Consider the following 25,648-nt stretch of genomic DNA (forward strand, 5'->3'; position numbering starts at 1 on the left):
ATCTTTCAAACGGATGGGACCCACAACGAACGGAGACCAGATCTGGAAAGAGGGTGAGGAGGCGAGCAAGATGGTGGTGGTCCGGCCTGGAACGGTGGCCGGACGGTGGCTCACGCGCCGGAACAGTGGTTCGGCCGCCGGAGACTTCCACCGGCGCGTGGCGGCGCGTGGATGCTCCGATCAACACGCGGCTTGGACAGACAGGGTCGCCTCCCTGAGCCGCTCCTGATCGCGTGGTGGTTGGTCGGAAAAGTCGCCGGAAAAGCAGTCTGACGGCGGTGAACAGTGGCGGACGGTGGTTTTGTGGCGGTTTCCGGCGATGAACGGAGGCTGACGATCTTTTTCCTGATGATACGAGGTTGAGGACAAGAAATTTGTGACTAAATAAGGGTTAGGTGTGAAAGGATGGTTGCCGGTATGATGCACGGCAGTAAAAAGAAAGGAAAAGATATATATGCGGAAGCAGAGCCCTCAGATCGAGAGCTCTGATACCAAATTGAATCTGAAATATATTGTATATTCAAGTGTGTAAGTCTGTACAAGAAGACTCTCTATTTATAGAGACTAAAAGACCTAATGGGATGACCTAATGGGCCAAGCCCACAATCTAGACTATTCTAGACTATTCTAATAATAATAAATTAATATTATTTCTAACAAAAACCATCACAAAAGTCATTAACAATGCACAGAACAAACCAGCCGTTTGAAGGATCTGTTGTATGAAGTTTTCCTTGAATTCTCGAGATCTGGTTTGGCACGATCCAGAGTCTACAAAACAAACGTAGGCTTCATTACAAGTTATGCTATGGAAGTCAACAAATCTTTTAAGAACAAATGACCTCTAATGCATTTATCTCAGAAAAATTGCAATTAATCAGAAACGTAGACATGGTTTATCATGAGCCAATGCACCAGAATAAGTTCACTTTTACCATACAAATTCTTCAACGGATTTAAAATAACTTTTGTGGGATTTTAGCTGGGTTCTAGGCTGCCAATAATATCTACCTAACTAAGCGCATTCCTTTGCAACAACCAAAAGCCAATGTTATGACAAAAAAAAACATCCCAATAAAGCATATAGCTGACTATTAAAGTAAAATCCATTATTACTAATCAAGTATATTCAGCTGCTATGTCAACCTATTAGTATGAGATACTACAAAAGATTTACTGCAAAAAGAAAAAATATGCAAGATTACCTGAATCAAGGACTCCACTCGACGCCGCATCCGCGTATGCATAAATCCTTCTGAACACTGACAAATACGCATAATATAGATTGGGATCAGACATCCCTTTTTTTCTTATTACATGGGATCAAACATCTTTTATGCAGGTTTATTGTAAAACATAAATTCTACCATTGAACAGCCAAATATATACCGGTATTAGCAGAAACTTCCAACTCCTTTAACTAATTTAATCCCCCACTTTCGTAATACTTCTCCTTCCATCTGTTCTATATACAAAAACTTACTTTTAAGTTTAAATCTATATTCATAAATGCCATATCACCATATCCTCTCTCCACCACCTTCTCCCAGTGCCCCTCTTTTTGTTTTTACTAATAGTAATGATACTTCAAATCAGTTAAATTATCTGTAAAATGATTTATGAACCTTTTTTGTAAAACAAAAAAATATTTTTTTGGTTTCATTCAAGGTTGTTTTAAATGCTGTATATCTAAACATTTTATACAGTAAAAAAATTCATTTTTACTTTTTCCATTTCCTATCATTCTACCCTAAGCACAACACAGATTGAGTCCTTGGCTAGCATCTATAGAGTTAACCTCTTTAAATAGAGGACTTTTGTACAGTACATTCATACATTATAATTTGTAAAGAACCTTGGGATACACCACCCCAAAAGCTAGCTCAAAGGGTGGGAGTGTCCAAGGCTTTATAAACTCCACATTAGTTGCTCATACAACCAATGTGGGACTATATATCTCAACACGCCCCCTCACACACGAGCCCATTGGGCTTGAAGAGTGGACAATGCAACAGGCCCAGCCTACCTGTGCTAAGAAACTCCACAAGAGAAAGTGGGGGACGGCGAGGCTTTGATACCATGTAAAGAACCTTGGGATACACCACCCCAAAAGCTAGCTCAAAGGGTAGGAGTGCCCAAGGTCTTATAAACTCCACATTAGTTGCACATACAACCAATGTGGGACTATATATCTCAACAATATTCAAAATATCAAAAAAATAGAATATCCAACTCTTCGACGCTATCTATCTCGGCTGATGTTTTTTACTTTGAATCAAATCCCTACTTTCGGTCCTTTTCTTTCACCCCTGAGTCGATCTCAACTACCTTACCTTTTCCTCCTGTCTCGGTTGAGTTCACGCGACCACTACAGTTTACTCCTCTATAAATGACAAGGTTTCAGTATGTCCCTTACAAGACTATCATTGTCGACCGTGCCCACCTCCGCCACCTGAGATTGCACCTACTCCTATTGCTACTGAGGTTCCTGCTGACTCTATTCCAGCACCTTCTCCGCCTCCAGCTCTAGCCTTGCCTCTTAACAGTGACCTACTAATTGTTCTCCACAATGGTACTTGTACTTCTCATAATCCTTCACCTCATTATCTTAATTCGAGTGACAATTGTCTATCACCTTCACATTTTGCTTGTGTGGTAACTATTCCAAAGACTATAGGGAATGCTTTATCCCATTTAGGATAATGGTAGGCTATGATTGATTAAATGTGTGCATTTCAGAGCCGTGACACTAAGGGCATTGTTCCCCTACTGCTAGCAGAGTCTGTTATTGGTTGCTAGTGGATATTCACTGTTAAGGTTGGCCTTGATAGATAGGTCGATTGTCTCAAAGTGTAACATCTCGGACGCCAACAAGGGTGGGGGGTCGATATTCCTTTGGCACATGGGTTGAGCTGTACCACCAGCCCGGATAAAGCCCAGTGTCTGGAGTCCAGCCCGCTAAGGTGGGAGTGGTTGTGACAGTAACAAAAAGGCTCCTTACAGACTTCCAGCGGGAAGAGTACATGAATGAATCGAATCAACACCTGAACTAGAGGAATCCAGAGGCTATGCAGGTATAGGACTATACAGTTAAAGATAGCTTAAAGGAATTAATATGTACTACATATACTAACAAGATGCATCTATTTTTCGATGGCCCATAACTTAAGAACTGCATAGTTAAGCGTGCTTGACTTGGAGCAATTTTGGGATGGGTGAACTCTTGAAAAGTTTCTCAGAAAGTGTGAGTGAGGACAAAGCACGCTGAAAAGTCTAGTGTTGGTTTGTGGGGACAATCATTTGATCCTGCAAGCGGCCAGGCATTACACAAAGCTTGATTGGTGACAAAATGGTATACACATGTGGTGAAAATAGCATTTGTTCGCCTCTTTTTTACTATGGCTACTATTCTTCATTGGACATTTTATCAATTAGATACAAAATATTCTTTCCTCCAAGGTGATCTGTCCGAAGAAGTCATACGGAGCATCCTTAGGGAGAGTCTTATGTCCTAGTTTGTCTCCAGTACATGTCTTTTTATGGACAATCTCCAAAAGCTTGATTGGAACGCTTAGCGCTGTTGTTCAACAGTTTGATTTGACTCAAAATGAGGCTGACAACTTAGTTTTGTATCGCCATTAAGCTACAGAATGCATTTATTTGGTGGTGTTTGTAGATGACATAGTCTGATACAATTCCACCTAAGTTCTTGGCTTACTGTAGGAAGCGTTTCAGAGAATTACACTCTATATGCAAGGTAAACAATATGGTTAATGCTGACCTGTCCACTGCTGAGTCACCATCAAGTGAAGAGAAGGCACTGAATGCTGAATCACTACCAGGGGAAGGGAGCGGAACCAAAAAACGGTTGGAAGAAAGAGAATACGAAGAGGAGAAGGAAAGGAGGCATCTTTGGACAAATGGAAATTATGGGCTTTTGGGAGAGATCAGGGGCTCTCCAACTCCTCTGAATTTATCCTTTATTTTTTGTTATTACTCAATTGGTGAATGTTAAATTGTTTCTAAACATTAGTTTGTCTTTGAAGATTGTTTATATTCTGAGAATAGCAATTTGCTTTTGAAATTTACGTTCCGTGTAGCTACATTTCACAATACACAGAATTGAAATACAGATTCCCATTTACAGTTTACATACTCTTCTTGGAATTTAAATTTTACAAGTGTTACAATTGGTATCAACGCTCTTTTATGGGAGCGCTGAATGGTTCTTACTAGGACTATGGATAACCAAGTAAAAGCAATGGAGGCAAGAATAGGTAGGACAGAGGAAGGAGTCCATCGAGTTGAAGCTGGGCTAGCAGAGGTGCTCAGATCTCTTCGAGAACTTAGAGATGAACGACGTTCACCAAGTCGTTCAAGCAGAAGTCGAGACGGACGAGGGAGGAGAGAATCTCCAGAATCCATTGACGGAGAAAATTATGGAATGCGTAGAGGAGAGAATCTTGGGAGGAGGCTGGAACTTCCAACATTTTCTGGGGATAATGTATATGACTGGCTGAATCGAGTTAATAGGTACTTTGAGGTGAATCGTTTGAATGATAGGGAGAAACTTAGGGCGGTGACGGTTGTTTTGGAAGAAGAAGCCCTCCATTGGTACCAATGGTGGGAGAGGAACACCATGCAAGCTACCTGGGGGTCTTTCCATACAGAGGTGCTGAGCAGGTTCCAACCAAATTTGGAGGGGAATCCTTTACACGAATTGCTGAGCCTACGTCAATCAAGGACAGTTTAAGAGTATCGAAGAGATTTTCAGAGAATTACTGGGACCTTGGAGCACGTTGACGACGAAATTCTTCGTGGAATCTGGTTGAGTGGGCTGTCAAACTGCATACACGAGGAACTTCTGATGCAACCCTTAGATTCGTTATGGTGTAACAGCTTGTTACGTACCGGTATTGTTAACATTGATTATGATATTAAGCGCAGTTATAATCACAGCAGTTCATTTATTGTTTTAAATGCTCGCGTAATGGCAATGAAAATTTTTCCTTTTCATTACGCGAGCATTTAAAACAATAAATGAACTGCTGTGATTGTAACTGCGCTTAATATCATAATCAATGTTAACAATACCGGTACGTAACGGGCTGTTACAGTCAGTGCTGATGAGGAAGGCACAAAGAATTGAGAAAAGGAATTGGGCATGGGCTGGCCAAATTGGGAGGGTTTTCGAAGGGGGCCCAAACTCCTACGGCCTGTTCACCCAATATCAGAACCACTAGGTTTTATGGGCCAGCAAAACGTGGGCCAAATTAACTCAAGAACCGGGTTTGCTCATAATAACTCCAACCAACCCACTCCAACGCAGGAAGCTTCGCGAATGAAGACAGCTCATAACCCTAGCTCTGTAATCCCAGCCACACATCAGCCACCCGAGAGTCAAGGCAGCACCAACAATTGCAACGGCAACCGTCGTTTACCTCAGGCAGAGCTGCAAGAGAGGTCACACAAGGGTTTGTGTTTTCATTGTGAAGAGAGATGGAATCCTAGCCATCGGTGTGCGGCGAAGCACCTGAATATTCTGGCGGTAAACGACGAAGGAAAGGAAGAAGACATGCAAGGAAACGAAACTGGTGGGGAGGTCGCGGTCCAAGGCGAGGAGATGTTGCAGCTATCTTTGCACAATTTGATGAGGCTGACAACGAGAAAAACAATGCGTCTGTTTGGAGAAATAAAGGGAAAGCGGGTCATAGTTCTGATTAACAGTGGCGCGTCCCATAATTTCATCAAGACGGATTTGGTTGAAGGGTTTCAGCTAGAGACAGTAGCTACACCAACGTACAAAGTCGAAATAGGAAGCGGAGAGCGACTAAAGTGCAGCGGGGTTTGTCGAAGGGTTAAAATAGAGATACAAGGAGTTGCGATTATACAGGATCTGTTCGTTTTCAATTTAGGTGGGCTAGATGTAGTTCTGGGAGTGTATTGGCTGAAGGATCTTGGTAACGTGAAGGCCAACTTTCGTGAACTAATTTTTAGCTTTAGGCATGAAGGGAGGGAGGTGAAATTTAGAGCTGAACCTGAGTTGTCCAGGAGCATAGCATCTCTCAAATCTACAGTGAAGGCAATTAAGGGGGAAGGAGAAGGGTATTTCTTGCAACCAAAGATTGAGAGCGGCCACAAGAATAAGGGGCAAATGGACTAGGCTGAGTTGAACTTGATATTGGAAGAGTACGCTGATGTCTTCGCCACTCCAACGGGACTGCCACCTAAAAGCAGTCGCGATCATGCTATTGTTCTTAAACCTGGCAGTGAGGTCCCGAATATCAGGCCATACAAGTATCCTTTTTATCAGAAAGAGGAAATAGAGAAGAATATTCTTGAATTGTTGAATTCTGGTTTTATTAAACTAAGTGTGAGCGCTTACTCAAGTCTCGTGATCTTGGTCAAGAAGAAAGACAATAGTTGGAGGGTATGTGTTGATTATCGGAAACTAAACAAAATGATAGTACCAAATAAGTTTCTGATGCCCATTATTGACGAGTTGATTGATGAGATTGGAGAGTCTTACATCTTCTCGAAACTGGACTTAAAATCCGGGTTCCACTAAATCCGTATGAAGGAGGATGACATAGAGAAGACGGCTTTTAGGACCCACGAAGGGCATTACGAGTATTTAGTAATGCCCTTTGAGTTGACAAAACGTGCCCTCGACTTTTCAAGCTTTAACGAACGAAGTCCTCTGGCCGTTTCTTCGGAAGTTCGCCTTGGTCTTCTTTAATGATATATTGTTGTATAGTAAGACCAGGGTTGATCATTTGCAACACTTACGAATGGTTTTGCAAACGTTGAGGGAACAACAACTATTCGCTAACCAAAAGAAGTGCCCTTTCGGACAGACACAAATTGATTATTTGGGGCATATAATCAATCGTGGAGAAGTAGCTGTAGATCCGGCCAAAACAACAGCAATGCACGAATGGCCAACTCCTAAGAACGTGAAAGGGCTGAGAGGGTTCCTAGGACTGACGGGATAATATAGAAAGTTTGCCAAAGGCTATGGGATGCTTGCCAAACCGCTTACGGATCTGTTGAAGAAAGATTATTTTCACAGGAATGATGAGGCCCAAGCTGCTTTTGAACACCTTAAGACAGTCATGTGTAATCTGCCCACGTTATCCCTTCCTGACTTCAGCAAACAATTCACTGTGGTGACCGATGCATCAGGCAAAGGAATTGGGGTTGTGTTAATGCAAGATGGGCGGCCTTTGGCTTTCATCAGTCAGGGATTTTCACCACGTTCCCAAGGGAAGTCAGTTTATGAAAAGGAATTAATGGCGCTGGTATTTGTTGTGCAGAAATGGAGACACTACCTAATGGGCAGGCATTTTGTTGTCAAAACCGACCAAAAAAACCTGAAGTACTTGATGGATCAAAGAGTTTTGGGAGAGGACCAACAAAAGTGGACATCAGAATTGTTGGGATTTGATTTTGAGGTGCAATATCAGCCAGGTCGTGAGAATGTAGTGGCTGATGCGCTCTCGCGTGTGCACTATTTTTCCACTTATGTGGTCTCGTTGCCGCTGATAAAGCAGATTGAAGAGGAGCAACAAACAAACCCCCACCTGAGGCAGATTATTCTTGATTTGCTACATGACCCAGCAAGCCACCAAGGATTTTGAGTTCAGGGAGGAAGGTTAATGCTTAAGGATAGACTGGTGGTATCAAAAAAATCCCCACTGATTGCAGTTCTCCTTCGGGAATTTCATGACACCCCTGTGGGGGGACACTTAGGGTTCTTTAAGACTTTCAAAAGGATCTCGAATCTAATATAATGGGAAGGAATGAAGAAAACTATTCAAGCTTATGTCTCTCAATGTGTTGTCTGCCAACAGAATAAGGCCTCTAACTTGACACCAGCGGGACTATTGCAGCCACTCCCAATATCGGAGCAGGTATGGGTTAATGTATCTTTAGATTTTGTTGGGGGATTACCTAAGGCTTGTGGAGTGGATACAATTCTAGTGGTAGTAGATAGGCTTTCAAAGTACGCCCATTTTTTGCCATTATGTCATCCATATAGTGCGCAAGAGGTGGCATTGCTTTTTATTAAAAATATTGTTAAGCTGCATGGCTTCCCACAGTCCATTGTTTCAGACAGGGATAAAGTTTTCCTTAGTCATTTATGGTCGGAACTCTTTAAACAGGCTAGAACTTATCTGCGATTTAAACGGGCAAACGGAGATTGTGAATAAATGCTTAGAGACTTATTTACGGTGTTTTTGCCAGCCTCAGCCCAAACAGTGGCCTAATTGGCTACATTGGGCAGAATATTGGTACAATACCACATATAAGGCACCTACTGGAATCACCCCATTTAAGGCTTTATATGGGACTAATCCTCCATCCTTATTTCGAGCTGGGCAAGGTACTAGAGTGGCACAAGTGAAAAAGATGTTACAAGAAAGAGACGTTATGCTACAGGAACTAAAGCAACATCTGATTTTGGCTCAAAATCATATGAAGATCCAAGCTAATAAACACAAGAGATGTGGAGCTGGACATCAATGATATGGTTTATTTACGGATTCAACCATATAGGCTGAATCACCACCAGGGGAGGGGAGCGGAATCAAAAAACAGTTGGAAGAAAGAGAATAAGAAGAGGAGAAGGAAAGGAAGGAGGCATCTTTGGACAAATGAAAATTCTGGGCTTTTGGGAGAGATCAGGGGCTCTCCAACTCCTCTGAATTTATCCTTTATTTTTTGTTATTACTCAATTGGTGAATGTTAAATTGTTTCTAAACATTAGTTTGTCTTTGAAGATTGTTTATAGTCTGAGAATGGCAATTTGCATTTGAAATTTACGTTCCATGTAGCTACATTTCACAGTACAGAGAGTTGAAATACAGATTCCTATTTACAGTTTACATACTCTTCTTGGAATTTAAATTTTACAAGTGTTACATAGTCATTACAAGTAAAACATTTCTATCATCATTTTCAGACAAAAGATCTAGGAAGGCTTCAATACTTCTTAGGAATAGAGGTAGCCTAATCCAAAGATGGCATTATAATATCCTAGCAGGGAAGTATGCCATGGACATCATTCAGGAAACAATTGTGTTGAATGCAATGCTAGTTGAAACTCCTATGGATCCAAAAGTTAAGTTTCTATCAAACCAAAGGGAGCCACTCTCAAATCCAAAGAGATAGAGATAAGTTGGGAAGTTAAATTACCTCATAGTCACTCGTCCAGAGATCTTATTCACGGTTAGTCTACAAAGTCACTTACTGAATTCTCCTTGTGTAGAACATTGGAATGTAGTGATTCGTATTCTCAAGTACATTAAAGCAGCTCCTGGAGAAGGTCTTATCTATGGAGATAAAGGTCAGACATTGATTGGGTATATTGTCTATCAATAGGAGATCCACTTTTGGGTAGTGTATTCATTAGAGATAACCTGATTTCTTAGAAAAGAAACAATGCAATTGCAAGATTAAGTGATGAAGCAAAAAATCGAGTCATGACATCATCTACTTGTGATAGAAAGAGATTGGGGGAGATGTAGCTCATAAGATTCAAGCTGGGATGAAGAAATGAAGGAATGCTTTAGGCGTTACTTGTGATAGAAAGGTGCCTCTCAAGGCTCTGAGGAAAATTCTACAGAACATCTATTGGACCAAAAATGCTTTAGTGAACCAAATGTTATGCGGTAAAATGCTAACAAGAGTATAAACTAAGTGTTGTGGAGATACAATGTTTGTGGTGGATAAATGGACATAGCAAACTTTTCAATTGCAGCAGCGCAAACCTCTACCAAATCCCATTTTTAGCATCATGGCCATACTAGTCTATTATAGTGTAACACTGGCCTGAATTGCAGCCATAAGGACTGTGATGCTTCTGCATGATTCAAATCTTTGTTTTTATTTATTTTTTTCTTACTTTGAATGAATCAACCCCACTAGATGACATTTCACACCAGGAAAACTAGAGCACAATAACAGCCAAACAAACACTGAAACAGAGCACAATTAAACAGCTAAACCAACAAGAACACAAAGTAGAAACAGCAAGCATGGAAGCAAAAATAACCAGCAAGCACTCATCCAGATCAAAACAGAAACATATGAAAGGAGGGAAGAGTTCAGCCCCAACCATCTGAGACGACCCACATCACTAAGCACCCAGCTATCCAGCCGTCACCTAGCAGTCAGCAAGTACCCAATCAAACCACCCACATATCAAAGCACCCAAGCAAGTAAAATGAGAGGTGGGGCCGAATGAGAGATTGCGGTTGAATGAGATATTGTGGTAGAATGGGACGTTCAGATGAGGTTGAATGAGATAATGAGGTCAAATGGGGCATTTAGATTTGGGTGGGTTCAGTATTTTCTCAAAAATCAGTTGCTCTGCCACTTTTATTGGGACTTTCATTGCTCTGCCACTTACAAAGATCAAAGCTCCTATATGATCTTGCTCAACAATCCTATGTTTATCCCACCAAACCAAGTTGGTCGATGTAATCAGGATCAAAGCTCCTACAAAAGATCCTAAGATCATGTGGTCCTAGAAGGTAAATTATGATCTTGACAACCTTGATTACAGCATTTTTACGGTGGCCGCTTTGCACCACATTCTGCATTAACTACTTTGGAACATACAAGATAGGATTTTCCTGCAAAAGATCATGTGGTCCTAGAAGGTAAATTATGATCTTGACAACCTTGATTACAGCATTTTTAAGGTGGCCGCTTTGCACCACATTCTGCATTAACTACTTTGGAACATACAAGATAGGATTTTCCTGCAAAAGATCCTACGATCATCTGGTCCTACAAGGTAAATTATCATTATGATCTTGACAACCTTGGTTACAGCATTTTTAAGGTGGCTGCTTAGCACCACATTCTGCATTAACTACTTTGGAACATATAAGAAAAAAAAAAGAATTAGGAATGAATGTATTTAACAGAAAGTTAGAATAGCACCCACCTATTGAGGAAAATCACAACATCTCACCTAAGATAGTTTGGCCAAGTGAGAAGACTAATATAGGCCTTATTGAGTTGATCAAATGGAGCTGATAAACAGAGGTAGAGGAAGACCAAAGACCCCAAGACCCCCTGATCTAAATGGTTTTTCCAAAAATCTGGTTTTTGATACAACAGAGTGGCATCATTTAAATCTGTACAAGCAACATTTTCTTCTCTCTTTCTATAAAAAAAAGAAGTATTATGACAGTCTCACAAACAGCCCTTTGCAAAAATGCAAAGGTAAAGCAACGTACAATCGACCCTCACACCTACCCTTGCAAGTCAAGAAGCCTTGTGCACCGGGGCGGAGACACACACAACCTATGTATATTTGTCTTAAAATAATTAGATAACCAAGTACCCAACTAGCTCAGTTTATTGTCTGTTGATTTATTTGTGTTGTCACACAATAAATGGATAAAAAAATGAAGATATTCGATAAAAGATAGGAGAAGTATCAATGGCAAAAAAATATGATAGATCATAGATTGAGATGACCTAGGCATATTCTTCGAAGACCCCTAGATATTCCCATAAGAACAAAAGTTTGTTACTAAGAGCATGACACAAAGAGAGGAAGAGTCTACCAGAATTTACTTGGGGGAAAATAGTAACACAAGAGTTCATGGAGTGGGAAATATATTGACATGCAGTTCGTGTTAGGACAAAGTAGAGAAAAGCTATTAGCATTGTTAAGGAATAAACCGATTATTTCTTCACAATGGCAATTAGGTCAAGATGATGTCAAAATTATGTACCAAAAAAAAAAAAAAAAAAGATGACGTTAAAATCCCGACCTAAAAAATGCAAAAATATAATTCAATGTAAAAGATGGTAATATATTTTATATGACGCCAAATAAAGTATGCAACTGAAGAAATTTGGTTCAAAGAAACCCCCTACCTTAACATGATAGCTAACATAGGCATGAAAAGTTGATAGACTCCACACTGTACGATCCAGTTTCTGGCCTTCAACATGACGAGGGAAGATAACTGCAGAGTTGAACATGTTACATTGCAGTGATACTAGCAAAAAGAAATGAAATAAACATTGTGACACTTTTCCAGACACTAACCAAATGTTACAAATCCTGCATTTGCAGATAATGCATCAGTGGAAACTCCTTTCAGTTCCAGTGGAGGAGTAAAAGACCACGAACAAGGAGGGGTATTATTGAGTCCAGCTGTACGCCTAGCTTCGACAAATTCCTAAATTATAACAATCAAACAATCAAAATTGAGCAAAGAACCACATAAAGAATAGTTTACAAGATGCAACAAACATCCCCCTCCCCCGCCCGCCCGCCCGCCCGCCCGCCTAGCTTCGACAAATTCCTAAATTATAACAATCAAACAATCAAAATTGAGCAAAGAACCACATAAAGAATAGTTTACAAGATGCAACAAACATCCCCCCCCCCCCCCCGCCCTTCTCTCTCTCTCTCTCTGTGGAAGATTAAAGGAATTACCGAAGAAAGCATACCTGCAGAAATGAAGTTGCAAGGACAATGTCAATTGAGTCGTTGAATCTCATAGGATACACCACAGTCACCTTATCAGCCTGTCAAAATAAACTGTTCATCATCTAGTCCTAAGATATGCTTCCCGCATAAATAACTAAAACGGACCAATTTAAACAATGCCAACTTCAATTGAGTCAAGACAGTTTAACAAATCTACAAAGCCCGAGGCAACATACACTTCTTAATATAACACAATCAAAATCAGAACAAGACTAGATCTTTCCAATTTCGAGTTAAAAGAATTCTTTATTTTATTTACTCCTTTTATGTACATCAAAACTAAAAATTCACAGCAAATATTGTTGCGGGTTTACTGATCACACAAAAAGCACTATCTCCTAATATTAAAATATATTATTACTTGATCAAGGAGATTTATTTGGTACAGCAACTAATTAAGGAGGTTTCTTTAAGCATTTAATTCTATTTGGGATGAAACACAAGATCTTTTGAATGGTTTTCCAATAGAGATATGTTGACGGATCGGGCAGCGTTGCTCATTGAAATTTTATCTTCATTGTTTGAGGTTTTCTTTTATGTTAAAGTGGATCAATTATCCTCTAAATTCAATTTAATTTCTTATTTTTGTTTTAATGTTTGTGTGTGTGTGTGTCTATATATATCTTCTATGTATCATTTATTTAGATTATAGTAATTTAAAGAAAAAAAAGTTGGTTATGTCCTGCAAACTTCGAGAAATTTCTGCTAGGACACTTGAAAGGCTTTGAGAAGCATAACGAGGGCAGGACTTTAAGGAGATGCATGATATTGCAGTAACTTGATGCTTTTGGACAGGGGAAAATGCTAGAACTTTCGAGGATAAATTACAACTGACACTCTTATAGGATCTCAAGGAGCCGGTTCACCCAAAGCTTGAGCTGTTGACAGCGAAGGCCAAGGAACAACTTTGGACAAAAAGATGTTTTTCTGTTCAATTATGATGTTACTAAATGTTCTATTCGGAGGGCTTTCTCTGTTAATGCAAAGGGATTGGCAAGCGCTCTCTCTCTCTCTCTCTCTCTCTCTCTTGGTTTTGTTCTCTCTCTAGTTTCCTTTTAATAGACTGTCTTATTCTCTTTCTTTGTACATATCTTCTCTTTTCTAAGAAGGCTCCTTATATTATATGCATAAAACCTGACAGGGAACAAAATTTAAGGTAAAAGCAAATTATACTGCATTTAATATTATTATGGAAGAGGGCGAGCCTTGGAGCAGCGGTAAGGTTGCTCCTTGTAACCGGAAGGTCACAGGTTCGAGTCTGGAAATCAGCCTTTTTGCAAAAATGAAAGGGTAAAGTTGCGCACAATCGACCCTTACCCCCTACCCTCGCAAGTCGGAGAGCCTTCTGCAGAGGGGTTTTCCTTTTGCCCTTTAACATTATTATGGAACTAATGCTTAATGTTGGAAGAAGAAAAAACTAAAAGCATAAGTGAATAAAGTATTCCAATCAGCAATAAAGACTTAAGTACAGAAAGTTGCATCTATTATCACACCTGAGGAATAAGAAAAAAAGACTCTTTTGGCCGATGCACAAGGGCAACAACTGGATCCATGTCCGGAGCAACAGTTCTTGAAGCAAGATGTTTTAAAATTACTCTCAATGGTGCACCGAGGACAACCTCCCTTACTGATGCAACTTTTACCAAAAAAGCATGCCTTGGCTCTGCACAAGTTCAAAATTACCAAATGTCAAAGAACAACATTAACAACCAAATAATTGAATATAGAAATTCCTTTATTCCTTTTTTAATAAAACACGAGTTTCAAGTCAAGGAAAATTAGAACATAAGCATACAGGATTAAGGGGGAATAAAAGCTGATAAAAGAATCAATTCATTGTGACGAAGAGTAGAAAAAGTATAATGAATATAGAGGATAAGGGATCTTCAGAGGGGGAAGTGGAAAATAAAACAAGAGAAAACGAGAAAACAAAAATAAAGCTGAGCTACCAAATCCCTCAGCATATCTGTTAAGGAAACTGATAAGAAATACACCACCCCAAAAGCTTGCTCGAAGGGTGGGAGCAGTGTTGTTAAAATCGCGAGTTAAAACGTAGGATCGTACAATCCTACGATTTTCTCACCCTGGCTGATTAAAATAGCACATAAAATCAGTCTGAATCAAGATCGTACAGGATCGACGAGCAAGAGCGTAAAGACGGTAGGATTGTGCAATATCACCATTGGAACGATTTAAAAATTTTCAAACCTGTTTGCCTTCTGATGTGGAAAATTAAAAATACCCATGACCCAAAATGGAAAAATACTCAAAAACTTGAAGAGAGCACTTAGATCTTGCAACTGCTTTCTTCTTTCTAGTGAAAATGATTGCTAGTCTCTGCTTCTGGTGTAATGGTGCAAAACGAAAAACTTCGTTTACACTGTCAAGGAATTGAAGAGACCACTTAGATTTGCGATTGCCTCCTTCTCTCTCTAGTGACGTCACTACGAGTCTCTGCTTTTGGTACTGTGGTCAGAAACCCAGTGGTGTGAGCCTAGGAGCAAACCCATTGTGCTCTGTTACCTGGGTGATGTTCCGTTTTGATTTTTGGTTATCCTCGAATCACGTTCCTTGTACAGTGAAATGAAACCCATCTGTTTGTTTCTAAATGTTTGACTTTTTTTATTGTTTTATTGTTATCATTTTATGAAACCTTTTATTTTATATATAATTACACATACCCTGTTACTATTTCCTAATTCACTGTACGATGAAATATGAAATCCATATATTTATTCCTATTTCTCGCTTTTGTGTTTTGGCATTCTATGCATTATTGTATATATTGTTATTATTATTTTATTATGACCCTTTTATTTTATTACTAAGGAGAAAATTCAATCTAATTTTAATCTTTAATGATTGAAGTTGTGGTGGTTTAAATATTATTTTATATTTATAAAAAAAAATTATAATTAAAATAAAAAATGTAGGATCTTACCATTCGTCTTGATTCAACGACTTACGATCTTGTTACACCCTTCCGATCTTATGTAAGATCTCGATTTAACAACATTGGGTGGGAGTGTCTAAGGCTTTATAAACCCTACATTAGTTGCCCACACAACCAATGTGGGACTTCAAGTCTCATACCTTGCAAATGGGTCCTAACATTCCACCTTGCTCTGCAGCCCCGGCACCCACGCGGGCTGACTGTACGCTAGTCTTTTACTAGCCCTGGGCAAACATTGCAATGCCGGCGTCACCACCCGCGCCGCTCGATTGCAACCAGGAGACATAGTGGAAGGCTCTGATACTATTTGATAAGAACCTTGGGATGCACCACCCCAAAAACTAGCTCAAAGGGTGGGAGTGCCCAAAGCCTTATAAACCCCGCATTAGTTGCCCATACAACCAATGTGGAGAGTCTCGTACCTTGCAAATGGGTCCTAATAGAAACACCCATAAAAAACCTTGTGCTTTACACCAAACAAAAGCTTACAGCCTAATCATATCCCAAACAAGTTGCTGAGATAATTGACATCCTTAAAAATGCGAGCATTATGCTCCAACTAGATGCACCAAATGGTTGCTTAGACAGCATATTGCCCTAAAAATTTAGCCTCTTCACTTCTAACCAAGTAACAAAAGTTAGTCAACCAAAATTGGTCCATGGACATCAAGCAAACCCAAAACCAATCCCTATTAAACCCCGACTAGCAAGGGTAGGGGTGAAATGTAGCAGCACAATGCAGGAACATATGAGAAACCGATTTGAACAATCACCACATTTAACACACTTATAGGAAAAAAGGCCTTATGTAGCCTTTGAAAATTGAAACTACATGTCATTAGTGTTTACTATTATTACTTCTATAAAGCACTACAGTCCAAACAAAAGACCCACCCTAAGAGGAGGAAAATAGTTTAATTGTTAATAAAAGAAGAAATTCATTAAGACAAAAGAAAAATTTACAAAGAGTTGGGATAATAAGGAATCCTCATTAAGGTAAGACAAAAAAAGATAACAAAGAAAAACGAGAACACCAATGGAAAAGAAAAATTAAAATAGAGTTGGGATAATAAGGAATCCTCGTTAAGGTAAGACAAAAACATAAAAACAAAGAAAAATGAGAACACCAATAGAGCAAAGTTGCTGAGTTCCACAAATATCTGTTCGGGAAACCCTAGTAAAAAGGCAATGTTCTTTACACCAAATGAAGCAAAAAAGCTAATCTAATCCAAAATCAAGTGTTGTTCCATAGAAAGCTACTTAAAAATATAAGTTACCCTCCAACCCACATGCACCAAAGTGTAGCAAAGATTGCAAACTGCGACAAAAAATTTTACCTCTTGACTTCATGAAAGTTAGTCTTCAATAATTGGTCCTGGGACCTAGGACATAGCCAATATTCACCAAAAAGGCCAAATAAGGATTTCCATAGAGAAATGGAAACAGAAAAGTGTAAGAACAGATGCAGAACCAATTCTGAGCACACACCATATGTTAGACACAAATCAGGGGAAAATACTGATGTACTCTGAATCTCTGATAGCAACACTCTCAAAAGTTCAGATTATGTTATTATGTACCATGTGTTATGCTTTTATTGGACTGGTGTGGAGTACATAAGAATTTTTTCCTTAGAGGAAGCTTAGACTTCCACAAGGGGTTTACATATACATAAAGGAGCTTTGTTCAATGAATGAGTTAAAAATTGGAAAAGGAATTTAGACAAAACACCCCATAAGGGTCCTTCTATTAACCTGAGAGACTAAAATTCAGAAAATTCTGTACATTAAATTTAAAGAGAGAGTGTGTGTGGAAATTCCAAAATTACAAATCTTGAACACTAAAGTTGACTGCATTCAAGATCAACCAGGAGAGACTCTTTTTTATACATATAGAAAGGAAGTTCAGTCATTCCGAGCTGTTATACAGGTTAGTAAACTACCTGGACTAAACATCCCAGAGGAACATCACCTTGAGTTTTTATTTTATTCATGATTCATGACTGAAGTGAGGTTATGGGTCCATTTGTTTTATGCTTTATTAACTAAAAGTCATCTTTAAAAACTTTTTAAGATAATATTAATTTTTTCTAAAAATAGCAAAAACCCCAAGGAAAGCAAATTTAGCGCTTTTCAGAGGAGCTAGGTAGCTAGTGAACGAAGATCTAAAGAAAAGTTACATCATAAAAGTTCTTTTTTTCAAAGCTTATCCAAACGCGCCCTGATTCCTTCCATTTTCATGCTAGCATACCACTACCAAATTGAAGGATGAGAATGAATAAAAATTCCAATTTCAGAATCATATTCCATTCTTGTTTTTTATAACCTCTTTGCCAATATGCAAGGGTAAAGCAACGTACAAGGATTACTCTCACTCCACTCTCGTTAGTTGGGGTTTAATGGGAAATGATTAATTCCATTCTTGTTTTTTATTAACTCTGGCTAGTGCAATTTTACATAGGCTAGAATCTAGTGTTAGGGCAGAGGTAGAGAGTTGGCAAATAAATGAGATTGTCATTTGTCACCTTATACATCCTCATTAGTTCTTTCAAATTCAATGGACAACAGACCATCAAGCTAGTGTAACAAACAAGGCATAATTATGAAATCCCATGCCTTGTCTCTTCTTCCTTCTCTAGCTTATCAGTCTGACTTGCCGCTGCATTAACAAGCACCAATTCCATAACAAATATTTCCAATTAAGTGCCCCTGTTGAGTAACCATCCTATAAATCACAGATCTCTACTTGTGTTGCATTAAAAGTTAAATTTTCCAACCTAAATATGGTTTCGTACATCATATTCTACAATCCCTTCCACCATCAAACAGTAACCTTGGCAATCCCCATTCGTATTCACATCAAATTACAATAAACAGGATAGTGATGTGTCCATATACACATAATAGGGAGGTTAAGTTATACTTCAATGTTTGGTAATCAGATTATGAAAGACCCACGTACAAAGGAGTAAAGGAAATGTAACCCTATATGAATACATGATGAAGAATGAAGTTTAATTTTCATTAGAACTTTCCACTAAATTTGGAAATTAGGGTTTTCCATTTTATTTGTGATTTTGAATTTGTGTGAGTTGGGGTTCTTTTTGTTACTTGTTGGATTCAGATTCTTTTGATTGTTGGATTAAAATTACTGAAGAAGAATGCTTTTCTAGAACCATAAACAATCTCCAGCTGTTCCACATTTTGAACTGAGACAGATTTGACATTGATTAAAAGACTAAATTTTAGAGAGTGTACAACCATTGTCTTCCTTTGGGTTACGCATCAAAAAACAACATTAAGCTGAACTGAAAAAGCAAATATAAAATGCTCATAATATAGATAATCCAGAGCACATGATAGATGATATATATATATCCCAATATGTCATTAATTAAATTATGCCGTAGGATTAGTTATATGTTTTCAGATTCATACCAACATCAAATTTGAAAATAGAAACGATCAACCAAATGTTAGTATATGGTGTCCTAGAGACAATCTTTTGATTAAATAAGGACATTAAATGTAGACCTTTATTGTCGCAAATAAATAATAAACACTCTTTATCCTGTTTCATATTGTGTCTCGATATTATTGTTAATATATATTATAAATAAACTGGATAAACCCCTTGGAATAGAACAGGTATCTCTTGAGTATTTGTGATGAGATCACAATCATGAGGATTCAAGGATACCGCACGTTTATTCCTAATTTTATGTTCCTAGTCTAGAGACACTGAGAATGGGGATCAGTGATCTCGGATAAGGCTAGCACGACTTATCTACTTGTATACGGATACAAGGTAAAGACCTCATGTGCTACAGATATGAAGATGTCTTAGCTAAAGTCGTGGGTGGACCTATGAGGGTATAGCTCGCACTTAACAGACCCACAAAGAGACTCTATGAGGAAATCTCACAGAGAGTATCATTAGAGTAGTCTCTTTATATTTGGGTATGTCTTTCCTTAGACCAGAAGTTATTACCTAGACTGTGTTCTAGAAGGCATACTTTGACTGTATACCTCGTCTGCCTGAAACATGAAGACTCATAGGTATACTGTTGGGCTTGTCCTGAAAGAGCACAGGGCTAGGGTGATAAGCTGAAGGAATTCGTCGAATCTCTGTGAGAGATTAGGTTATCTGTAAACCGGAGAAATCGGGATGACATTTACAGGGACTCGGGAATCTATGCATAGTAAAAGAGATCATGAGATGATCTGCCTTTAGAGTCAGTAAATTGAAGATTCCCTATTTCGAATAAAGCTTACCCTAAACCACAAGGGTTGATACATTTCCTTACCCTAGGTTAATGGGAAGGTAACCGAGACGAAGGGAAATACATACGGCAACCAAATATGTGTAATAGGATGATCAAGTCATTAATCTAACTAGTTCTGGGGCAACAAAGCATTGCTAGTGCTCTGTGTTGTCATTAGATGGGTTGTGGGCTTATTGGGCCCAAACCCGTTTATGTCAGTGGCTATGTTGGACCTAATGGGTCACACGCTAACACCTAATTGTCTAGATAAACTAGCATTAAAGGTATTGGGCCTAATAATGGTCATTAGTCCAAGAAGTAGTTTGGAAGTCCACCTTGAGGGTGGAGGGCGCATGGATCAAAGTAATGGGCTTGGATAGTTCAAGACACTACTAATTAATTTAATTGGTTAAATTAATTATCAAACATTTAAATTTTGAATTTTGAAATTTGGAATTTGAATTTTGAAATTTGAATTTTGAATTTGAATTTTGAAATTCGAATTTTGAATTTGAAATTTGAATTTTGAAATTTGAATTTTGAATTCGAATTTTGAAATTTGAATTTTGAATTTGAATGTTTGAAAGTTTGAATTTGAATGTTTGAATATTCGAATTTAAATATTTGAATTCAAATTTGAATTGGCTATGAAAAGTTGTTTCATAACAAAATGATAAGATAAGATCTTGTTGGAACAAATCACTAGTATCAAGAGGAGATCTTTTGGACATGATCCAAGAAGATTGGGGCGCTGATTTTGGCTGTTGGTGAGTGTCATTTAGTCATCAAAATCAGCTCCAAAAGATACGGTCTGTTGGGAGAATATTTGAGTGAGTTGATTCAAGTTTGAATGCAACTACTCAAACGTATCTGGACTCCTTTTGGGACTGAATGGGGCGCACAGTATGAGTGGTCATGTGATGACCATCAGGTCAGAATCTTGATTAGATAAAGACCTTATCTCATAAGGATTCAATGGAGAGGTTGTTGGGAGTTTTGAATTGCAACAACTCCTTTATCTCCTCATTTGTTGTGCGTCACTTTCATGGGATTTTGAAGTGAAAAATCTGATTTCACTTATTTATTCCCTCACTCTCTTGTGCAATATATAAGTGTGTTCCCCCTTAGGGTTTTTAAGTGAAAAACCTAGTCATTCTCTCCTCCTTCCATGCGCCACCTTGTGAGGTTTTCTCTCTAAAAACATCACACTTCTAAACACATTTGCCTAGCCTCCTCTTTCATACATTGAGCGCATAGCAAGCCTCATTGTGGTGATCAATTGGTGGTTCTACAAGAAGGAGTTCTTGCATCTAGACGCGGGTGATGTGGATCAACGTTAGAGGGTTTGAACCCTTCAAACCTGACCTTGATCGTCCTGAAGTTTCACGAACAAGGTATAATATACGTCTTAAAGCACGTATCTTGATATGCATGTGTGTTCCGCTAGCGAAAAATTTTGTTTTTCCCTATCACATGCCTTGACCTTCAAGGTCATTTTACTTTCACCAAATGTTTCAATTATCAGTTTATTTAAAAAATCCTATCTAATATCAATAATAAACATAATTCCTGAAATGAAACCAAAAAAAGTGGAAAGTATTTGCTACAGTAATGGATATGTAATACTTTTCAATTGTTTTAATGCACAGAAAATACAGCAACAAACAAATTCAGCTTAAAGAGGAAAAAATTCTCATAGAAAGGGGATGGAAAGTAATGATGACATCCTATCCAGAACCTTGCTGTACCTTGATTTGCAGGAAGCTTTGACAAATTTATTTTCAAAGTGAGGTTAAAGCCATCCCTTGGAGGATCGAGAATTTGTAAAAGGCCACCATATGCAGCTTTTATTGCTTCAATGGCTCCTAAAGGAAGTCCATGGACAAAAATAGTTTCTGAAGAGGGGGTAGGCAACGATACTGATAGCAACAAAATATGAGGATTTTTCATTGACACCTACAATAATTATTGCATTGTCAAATGGGCAACCCAAAACTGTCGAAAACCTACTTATATCTAATAAAATCCATCTAGTGTTAAATTTAACCAGCAACACTAAGGAATCAAAGGTAGTCATCCAAATATTTTCCATAATAATTGTCTCCATCAAAAACATTGTTACCTGAATATGGTATCGAACATCATCAAACTCCACCCAGTGGTGATCCAGTTCAACTCCTTTTTCAAGACTGAAAGTGTGACAGATCATTAAAGCATCAGAAGTAAGTTCAGGTTTCATGATAATTTGCTTGATCAGCAAAAGTAAGGGAAACAATTGACATAGCTGGACAAAAATGGAATTCAAATGGTGTAGTCTCTTTAGCAGGAAGTGTAAACTACAACCACTTGTAAAAACACTAACAGGTAAGGACCAAGAACCCAGCAAGCTTTCACACTGAATTAGCAAATATTCCTGAATTGTTAATGTGGATAATTAGTTGTTTCAGACTTTCAGTTGGTATATTTATTCTGTTGTAGTGATTACAGATGCAAAATTCATACAGCTAGCTCTCTCTTTCAGGAATAAAATGATATAGTACAGTGCCTTTCTCTTTGTTAACATTGCTATCCAGAGGTTGGGATTGGGATGATAAACCTTGAATCCCACCTGCTTGACCCGCTGCCAGCAGTGAAATTTCATACCAACGGTGGTTTAACAAACATCTGGTGGTGACTCCACAAGCTTGGCCATTGCCAGCAGTGAACAATTTCTCCAGAAAACCATCATATTTGACACCTGTGACCTCTTCTAGTTGAAACTCAAACCAGGTCTCAAGTATTCAGTATCCTGGCCAACTTAAACCACAGGCTACCTTAGATTCCTCCAACCAGAAAAACCCACAAATCTCATATCCATGCGCCATTCCTCTGCTCTATGTGTGAGCTTCATGCATCAGTAACTCATCAGCACATAGACCGGCACACCACCCAAAAACTCCAGAACCTGCAAAGATTGTTTTCTCCGCCCTTCCGGCCTGTTCAAACTATTTTCCAAAGGTTTCCTGAATCTGAGTTGCACCCAAGTTTGAAACCAAGCATGATGGGACAAAATTTTTTGTAAAGAACTAATTCAACCTAAAAGCTTAAACTATTAGGTGAAAGGCACATTAATGGTTTTATATTATATCTCTCTAACATGCCACCTCACACAAGAACCTATTGGGCTTGAAGGGTGGACAGTGCATAGGCCCATCCTACCTAGGCTAAGAAACTTCATAATATTCAATTATTTTTTTAATAGAATGGAGGGAGATGAGGATCGAACTCGTAACCTTGTGTAGAAAACCTATACATTGGGTACATTGTTTATAGAGAAGCAAAGGGGCCTAAAGGAGTAAACCCAAATCCTAGAATACAATCTGACTATTAAAGGAAATAAATCAGTACAAAAAAATTTCATATTTACAAAACTCTCCAAAGGCCGATGTTGCACCCATGATTGATGTTTCTTGTTAGAGAAATATAATATGAAACCGTTAATGTGACATTCACCTAACAGCTAAATCTTTTGGGTTGAATTGATATATTACATGGTATTAGAGCCTCTGTGACCAAGTGGTCACGAGTTTGATTCTCATTGCCCTCATTCTATTAAAAAAAATAAGAATTAAATATTGTAAAGTTTCTTAGCACAGGTAGGCAGGGCCTGATGCATTGTTCACTCTTCAAATCCAATGGGTTCTTGTGTAAAAGAGCATGTTAGAGAGATGTAATATAAAACCATTAATATGGCCTTCACCTAACAACTTAAAATTTTGGGTTGAATTGATTCTTTACATTTCTAAAGTCGATCCCCCTCACCCCCAACTCCAATCAATTTTAACACATTTAGACCAATGACCTAGGCAAACATCCAATACTCTCATTCGACCGTTGCCCTGCTCAAAATCCAACTTGATAACCACGTGTCACTCTTGCAGCAATTGTTGTCATCCACAAACTCACTTGCCATTAACTACATCTAGTATTTCCCTATCCCCTAACAGAAGCACTAGTAACAAAAATAAAGCCATCTCACAACTAGAAAGCTCAAGGGATAACATCTTATAGAATAGAGATTATTGTGTAAACAGCAGTAACCAAACTGATTGGCCCGTAATCTTTAATCTCCATGAACTGAATATTTCTAGGATTCAAACTGATAAAAGTTGAAATAAAAACAATCCCATTCTTCTTCCTATTGTTGAAGAACTCAGTAAAACCCTTCAAAAGATCATACTTCATAGTCTCCTAGGCCCTAGCAACCCTGAAAGAAACTAATAGTGACCCCATCTGGACCTGGGTCCTTAACATTATTTGAATCCCAAATTGCCTTCTTCCCTTCTGCTTCAAAAGATCACTCTAACCAAATGGCCTTATCACCTACTAAATGGTACCAATTCAAACCATCAATAAAATGTTGAAAAGGGACTGCGTCAATGTAGAGAACACTAGAAGTTAGTGATTTCACAGCAATAGAACCTAGTTGTCACTTCCCACAAAACTATCTGATTATACAGCTCCCACTCCTTAATGAAGCTGCTCATTCTTCTCCCAATAGCAAACCTATTGAAAGAAACCAGAATTAGCATCACCCTCCTTAGCCCACCTTATCCTATAATTTGGTCTCTAACTAGCCTCTTCTACAAACAAAATCTCTTCAAAATCATTAAAAAGTGTAGCTCACCTAGCCAACTGTTCATTTACTAAATCACCCTCACTAGCTAGACAATCCCAAGCCTCTAACCTTGACAATCCCAACCCTCTAACCTTCCCATCCACCAAACAGCAATCACCCCTCATTCTTTTATTTGGTTATGAAAAGAGTGAAGTTGCTTGCTAACATAAATTTTCAAACCAAAGAGGAACAAGACAAGGCAAAATGCACATGCCCACCCTATCTAGTGATGAAATTCAACATTAATTTAAATGAATGGTACAGCAAGTATCAAACTCCTGACCATTTGGTCATAGAGGCTCTAATACCATGTCAATAACCAAATCTCCTAAAAACATAAGCTATTAGGTGAACACTCATGAATCGTTTTATATCTAATAAAACAAAACTCAATAAAAACCTGAAGCAAGCCCTGAATCATTATATCCCAACAATGGAGTATTGAATCTAGCATCATGTGCTTCCTAAGTAAGCTGCGTGCCATTAGGTTAGGGTACAAGTACATTAACAACAATCTTAAATTTTTGCATGAACTTCTATTGTCAGTTATTACCTTCCCACCCTTTCACCCTACACTCCACTCCTTAACCTTCCCAGAGGAATAAAAAAAAAAGGAAGCACTTGTGCTACAAATTAGAATTCACCCACACTTTGACCCTTTTGCTCAGATACCCAAAGAAACACAAAGAGGGAAGGGAAAACCAAAATGACAGAAAAGAAAAAGAGCTTGTTTAACAGCAGAACCCAAAATGAGGTAGTTGTGTTGTATAGTTGAGTTAACCCAATCAAACAGGGCCCAAAATGGTTCGAAATTCAATCAACAGTGTCAAAATTAGCAGGTATTGAGGGAAGAGGGAACGTACTTTTGAGCCCGATTCAACAAGGTCTGGAGCAGGAATCTAGAATGAGACTGCAAGAGTATCATGGATGATAATGATGATGATGTTGTTGTTGGAAGAGAGAAAGCGAAAGAGATCGAGAGGAATTCTTTTCTTCGTGTAAGGGATTTCGATTTAGATTTAGATTTAGTTTTAGATTTAGATTTAAAAGCAAAATCAAAATTTCATATATATGGATTTCCTAAAAAAAATTATATATGGGATTACTGTGCTGTTGTCACCGTGTCTATCCTATGTCTACGTCGATTCCTTTGCTATGCTAGCTTTTTTTTTTTCCTTTTACTATATTATTTTGTTTTTAATTACTTGTTTATTTAATGATTACATCACTACTTGACAATTTATTTTAATA

General features: G+C 38.4%; 1 protein-coding gene across 1 annotated transcript; it reads right to left on the bottom strand.

Annotated features, from left to right (window-relative positions):
• Positions 1 to 647: 647 nt before the first annotated feature.
• LOC133294153 (actin-related protein 2/3 complex subunit 2A) lies at positions 648 to 25,405 on the bottom strand. The gene is made up of 10 exons (XM_061492806.1): positions 25,261 to 25,405; positions 21,863 to 21,929; positions 21,489 to 21,696; positions 14,017 to 14,186; positions 12,484 to 12,561; positions 12,077 to 12,209; positions 11,902 to 11,993; positions 1,206 to 1,262; positions 700 to 771; positions 648 to 653 (listed from the first exon to the last, which is right to left on the bottom strand). The coding sequence occupies exons 1-10, from the start codon at positions 25,320 to 25,322 to the stop codon at positions 648 to 650; spliced, it is 945 nt and encodes a 314-aa protein (XP_061348790.1). The 5' UTR covers positions 25,323 to 25,405.
• Positions 25,406 to 25,648: the final 243 nt, after the last annotated feature.

This window comes from Gastrolobium bilobum, unplaced genomic scaffold (genome assembly GCF_033153095.1).
Source record: "Gastrolobium bilobum isolate Gb01-03AN ecotype WA unplaced genomic scaffold, APGP_CSIRO_Gbil_v1 utg168530, whole genome shotgun sequence".
NCBI classification, from domain to species: Eukaryota; Viridiplantae; Streptophyta; class Magnoliopsida; order Fabales; family Fabaceae; genus Gastrolobium; species Gastrolobium bilobum.